This window comes from Stylophora pistillata, unplaced genomic scaffold, assembly GCF_964205215.1.
Source record: "Stylophora pistillata unplaced genomic scaffold, jaStyPist1.2 SCAFFOLD_551, whole genome shotgun sequence".
Classification (NCBI taxonomy): Eukaryota; Metazoa; Cnidaria; class Anthozoa; order Scleractinia; family Pocilloporidae; genus Stylophora; species Stylophora pistillata.
The window spans coordinates 94,067-100,066 of record NW_028290854.1 but is presented as its reverse complement, the minus strand read 5'-3'; the positions used below and the strand labels follow the sequence as shown (position 1 = coordinate 100,066).

Genomic DNA, 6,000 nt, shown 5'->3' with positions numbered 1-6,000 from the left:
ACTCCCCAACTCCCCTGGGTTTAGGGTTTAGGGTTAGGGTTAGGGTTAGGGTTAGGGTTAGGGTTAGGGTTCATCCCTAAGCCGAACCCTAGGTTGACAAAAGCCGGGTTAGGGTTAGGATACTAAAATTCCACCCAGAAAAATCGTTTGGAAAGCCAGAATGGAATGGTTAACTGCGTCAAAGACGTTTTCATCAAAGCAAAGTGTGTCATCCACAGAAATTCCAAACAAGTCAATTGATTTTTGTAGTGGAAAAGAGGATACATGATGTAACTTTCCTATTATGCTGGTTTGGTTTTTTTTTGGGATTGACAATCATACCGTTGCTTTTGTACCATTGGCTTGCAATATTACCTTAATGCATTAGCCACTTGTCCAGTAATCTAGGGTCTTTATCCGAGTCATATAATTGTTCATCGTCCTAATACGCATTAAGCTTAATTTACTCTGATAAAGCGGAACGAGTCTCAATGTTAGGGTTCCCCTGTGCTCGTAAGAAGGGGAGCGGCGATTTAATTTGGCAAGCAAGTTGAGATGCAAGTTCGGCGGAAACATTGCAGAAGTACTTCTTGATCGCTTTTGATATTGAGAACGGCCGTTCAAAGTTTTTGTCGTTTACTTGCAACTTGTGTTTGGTGACATTCGTGTTATCGCACATTTTCTGAGAGTTCGTGGAATCTTCAACTACCTATTATTATCATAAAGTGCGCGATATATTTTGTTAATGGCCACTATTTTGTTGCGATGATAAAGTTTGTATTTATCATGTTCATTCTCTTACAAAGCTGATTATGAATTTTAATTGATTTCCTTAAACCTCCAGTTACCCAGGGTTTAAATGCCGACTTTTTCTTAGTTTTGTTAATTTTCAAAGATGCATGCCCATTGCTAATTCTGTTGAAAATGCGAAGGAATCTCGACACACTCTCATTTGTATCATTATTATTATTTACACGGGAAGCCAGTTTGCGTTCTTTAACGCATTTGGAAAAGAAATCGCGTCAAACTTTTTAGAATCTCTAACGTCCATTGCATCAGGAATGGGGCTACAATGTGGATCGTACACAAGGCTAAAAACATGCAATTGGTCAGCAATTTCCGCTGCAATACTTCCACTTGTATTTGAAGTGGCAAAATTCGAGTGGACATGATATAAGCAACTAACTTTTGTTTCAGCTATATACGTTGCCTCGAATACCAAGCGATTAAAACCCTCTGAATGGATCAGATTAAGATATCTCTTTCGGTTTAGTGCTCTTAGAAAGCGTGTTCATGTTAAAATTACTTAGTACCAAGCACTTGCGCTTACCCAAATAGATGGTGTGCAAAACTTGCTCAAATTCATCATCTTAGCGTGGGGTTTCCCCTAGCTATGACTAATCTATGGTGTAACGGTAATACTCTCTTGAGCGTATTGATTGGAAAACAAACAACAACAACAACAACATAAAAAAAAGAAAAACAGAAACGTATATTGTAAACGCCACACTCCTGTTAATCCGAAAATTAATCTTCAATTTTGCCATGAACCGGCACGCTTGGCTTACAGATGTACCGCTGATTTAGCTTGGTAAGGTTTCCAATCTGCCGGTCAAACGGGCTAATTAGAGTGAGTAGAGCGAACAAAAACCAAACTACTAGAAACTAGTACAACATGCATCGTCTATCGTCTCTTATTTTTGTTTTTATTTTCTTTTTCCGGGCTAGGAATCATGAACTTTCTTGTGAATGGACCTCGTTGTCTCCTTGAGTCTATACGCTTGTGGCTTTTTGGAATTCTGGACCCGGACAGGCACCAATGCATCCAGACTCTCTGTCCAGAACGACCCGTCCAGTGCGAGCGAATAACTACCCGAAGCATCCGCCTCGTACCAAAGCAACGAAGCCGTTCTATTCTCCAGTATGGTTTGTACTCTCCCAAGCAGTATTCTGGGAGCCTGGAGCGTGCTTTCCGGCTCTACCAGTGCTACAAATTGTCCTGGCCGAATGTCGTCCGCTTCGTGCTGTTCACTGTCCTGTGGAGCCTCCAGTGTTTTTGGCAAGAGGCTCTCCTCCGCCTGCCCACGTGCTAAGTCAAGCGCTAAGTTCAGCCTTTCGGCAGCAGTGCGCCGGTCGTACGTCTCTTCAGCCTCTCTCCGAGTGTGTCTGAGGGCCTTGGCTAGGCTGTCTTTCATTTGCTCATCGCAATCACCCCGGTTGAGCGCCCAGGTCAGAAATGCGGAGCGAAGGCCGTTGACTGAGACCGCACGGCCAGTCAACCTCTGTAAGAGTCCTCTGATGTGAGACGTATACGAACTACTAGTGAAGGGCTGGCCATTGGCATTCTGCAGGCAACAAAGAGGTATTATCGTTACTGCTGTCATTCCTAGGATTGTTGAAACGACAAAAACAGCACAGAAACAAGAGAGAAACGATTACGGTATGAATAGCTATAAAGCAGTGCAGTGCGGTGAACTCACCACGAGTAGCGTGCTGTTCTGTGAAGGGTCGGACAGCAATGGTCGGAAATCTTTGACAAAGTTGTGCAACAGTCTGGCCAATTCGCTGTTCGCCTAAGGTGGAAAACAAGAGAGGAGAACATTAGATGAACTGCTCCCTCGCATGTTTTTCTTCATGCAACTTGTCTATCGGTCTGTCTGTCTGTCTGTCTGTCGATACAACTTAGGCAATTAAGACTTTGGCAGCCTCGCGTGATTCTTAAAAGGTACTTAAGTTATCAAAGAAGAAACTCGCCACTAACCTGAATTGGAATTTCTTCGTGCCCGTGGTGACGCCAAGTTTTGTAGCGTTGGAGATGCAGCGTCGCTGAGCGGTCTGTGTTCAAGAGGAGAATGTTTCGCTCTCTGAAGCTTGCGGCCTGGAATAGGCCTGTGATTTCTTCTTGTTTCATTACCTCCAGAGTCCGTATCTCTAGGCAACGACTTGGCGGAATGTGGACGTACAGCGATAACAATACCAAGTCACTGGCTTCGCGTGCTTTTGCTTTCCTAACCAGGCAAGCCTCGAATTTCTCGCGCTGAAGGGCGAGCGCCTTAAGAACATCCTCCCTATCGAGCAAAAAAAACAAGGACAGATGTCAACCCCAGGCGAGACACGGAAAAAAAAAAAAAGAAAAAAAAAAGACACTCGCTTGCTTACCATGAAATCCAACGATTGAGGGCCGCCAGTTCCTGTTGCGTTCTTGGCCGCTCGAGCTCTCCTTGTCTCTGAAGAAGAGTGGCCATCTTGCGCAGCTGTTGAATGAGTTCTACGTTTTTGAAATCTGGGGCCTGTCGGCGGTGTATGTACTTCAGCGGGTACAGAAGCGAGGAAGCGTGGTTAGATATAGTTGCTGGCGAAAGACCTCTCTCATCCTGTTGAAAAAGGAAAGGCAACAGCTGAGACCGCTGCTCTGAGTTTGTTTTCCAGGTGCTTGCTCTCTCTAATTTTTTTCTTTCTGTTGTGCGAGAGCTCACCTGGTGTTCTGCTGCTCTTTATGTCTACAAAGTATTTATCATACACCTACATACACCTACCCTAAGATAGTCCAAATATGACTCGATCAAGGAGCGCTTTTCAAAGAGTCTGCGCGACAGATATTCCCCGCGGCTCTTGCAATAGCCCAGAAAGCCTGAAGATTTTAAGGGAAATTTGGGTTAGTGCCGTCATCAATAAAAGGCCTCCGTTTGTTTGCCTTGTTTGTTTGTTTGTATTGTTTTCACGAACTATAAAACTCACCGTAGATCCTTTCAAGGCTTTTCACCATTGTTGTTTCTGACACGTACATGCCTTGACGCGCGAGTGAGTGTTTGCGGGTGAAAAAATGGTCAACCTTTCGCAGGAACTCTTTTAGATCGTTGGGCATTTCCGATTCGCCCACTGCATATTTTCGCGACCTTCCGGTACTCGGAGGTCCGGGCTGGCATGCAAGAGCGTCCGGGACCACTTCCCTATCAGGGGGGCGTTGAGGCTGTGTTTCTTGCTGACAGACTGGCGCAGGCTGATCCGCAGTTTCCGCATAATTTGTCATTGCTAGTTTACGGGAAGGAGAGGGCCTCTCTCCTCTATAGCGGCGGTGACGTTTTTTGACCAGTTTTCGTCGCTTTTCTGGTGGTGGTCTTGGCGGGTTGAGACTAGGCGGCGGTGGTGGCGGCGGCAACTCAGGGGAGGTGTCGCTCTCAGAGGAGAAACTGTCCCTCCAGTCGCTACCACTACTTGCGCGTTGATATAGTGCGGTGTTAGCACCTCCTTTGTCGCTGTTGTAGCTCTGCGGAACTCGCGGAGGGCTCAGGTGGCGCGAGGAGATGACATAGGAACACCCAGCCTCGTTGTCTGACGGCAGTTCCTCTGAACTTGACGTGGCGTCGTACTCAACAACCTGGAACTTTGGAAGACCCTCTGCCATTTTGTAAATGAACTTCAGTGCGGTGCTTTAGCTAAGTGGGAAAGTACATTCATTAACAGGGTATGTGTCAAGTAGTGTAATGAAAAGGACGATTACACCTAGGGAAACAGTTTCTTTGGACGGCTTCAAATGCCTCGTCAACTCTCTTGAACCCCGTATTCAAGGCGAAACTAAACTGAAGGAGATCCCGTCAACTCACAAGCGTCAAAGCTTTGAAGGCCAAATTGAGTTTCCGACATTTTGAACGCAAATGGTTGCCTCGGTTCATCAACACTAGTCCACGAGCTATTCATTTTGCGCATGACTCAATTGGACATCAAAATGGTGGTTACCATGTTACTTAACGTCTCCTACGCAATTTGCAGCCAAAATTATCTTGAGAAAGGTTCCAAACTAGACTCTGTCGCTCTTTTTCCAAACCCTATTTTTCCCGAAAGATCAATTAGAGGCTCCGTTCCAAGCAAAGCATTCATTTCATAGCAACGGCCTCACACGACCCCCCCACCAACGCAGTGTGCCGCAGTTTCTCACTCAAGGAAAAGGAGCCGATTGACAAACAGCTTCTCGGCTCTTCCAGCTAAACGCCTAAACCGCGGTGGCGTTAGGGACGCTCAAGGCTCCGATTACACCAGCTAGCCCCATGTTTACAAAAATGCAACGCCAACATGTAATGATAAAAAAAAATGAAGCAGAACAACGTGCTAAAAAAGTACGCCTATATGCCACGTCCTTTTAAATCTAAGTTATAGTTTCTCACTTGCTGACGAACAGCCTCGAGGCTCTTCAAAGTAAACGGCCTAAACACTGGCTCAAGGGTGCGATTATACAGTCAGCCCCATGACAACAGAAATGCAACGACAAAATGTACATTAGAAAAGTAACGCAGATATACTCGTGATAAATAAATTAACTGCTCCAAACGTTCGATCTCCTTTGAAGCCTAAGAGTTTGTTCTCGAGGCTCTTCAAGCTAAACGGAGGGCGTTCACTCGAGTGTTAAGCACGTTTCCAGTTAGGTTATTATAAATCAGTTCACCGCCTTAGCCGAAATAATCTTCACGGCAATCTTCCGCCCCTAACTATAAATCTGACACTGCCTACACAAAATGAGAAAAAGGTACTTACCTATCGGTGAAGCTTGAACGCAAGGTTTAGTGCAAAGTGGACAAAACTGAAAGCCACACGAAATCTGTTGACGCGAAGCAAGACGCCAAGACGCCAAAGCATCCGATTACAAAAAACCAATGGCAACGCAATGCAAACAGCAGGCGGCCTTGGCAGCTGTTAATATTGAGAGATAATTAACCCTTTCACAGCCATGAGTGACAAGGAAATTCTCTTCTCACAGGATGAATTCCATATGAAGCACACATGTGAGGCGGAGAATGAAGGAAAAATCTGTTAGGGGATTATCCTGAGTTCACACTGTACCAAAAAATAAGGAAATAGTTTTAGGCATGGAGTGATTAAGGTCGGGTTCCACATAAGTCATTTCAATCTTTCCTTACAAAATATCCACAAGAGAATTTTTAGTTGATCCAATACCAAATTCTCCAACTTAGAGAAGAATTGTATGGCAGACAGTAAGGAGAACTGCTAATGCTATCTTGGTGAAAG

General features: G+C 45.0%; 1 protein-coding gene and 1 pseudogene across 1 annotated transcript; both read right to left on the bottom strand.

The window, feature by feature from the left end:
• Positions 1-684: 684 nt before the first annotated feature.
• Positions 685-1,660, bottom strand: LOC148715741 (uncharacterized; annotated as a pseudogene).
• Position 1,661: 1 nt separating this feature from the next.
• Positions 1,662-4,384, bottom strand: LOC148715740 (uncharacterized). The gene is made up of 5 exons (XM_088746578.1): positions 3,718-4,384; positions 3,139-3,466; positions 2,741-3,047; positions 2,460-2,552; positions 1,662-2,324 (listed from the first exon to the last, which is right to left on the bottom strand). The coding sequence occupies exons 1-5, from the start codon at positions 4,382-4,384 to the stop codon at positions 1,704-1,706; spliced, it is 2,016 nt and encodes a 671-aa protein (XP_088602704.1). The 3' UTR covers positions 1,662-1,703.
• Between the last annotated feature and the right edge of the window lie 1,616 nt (positions 4,385-6,000).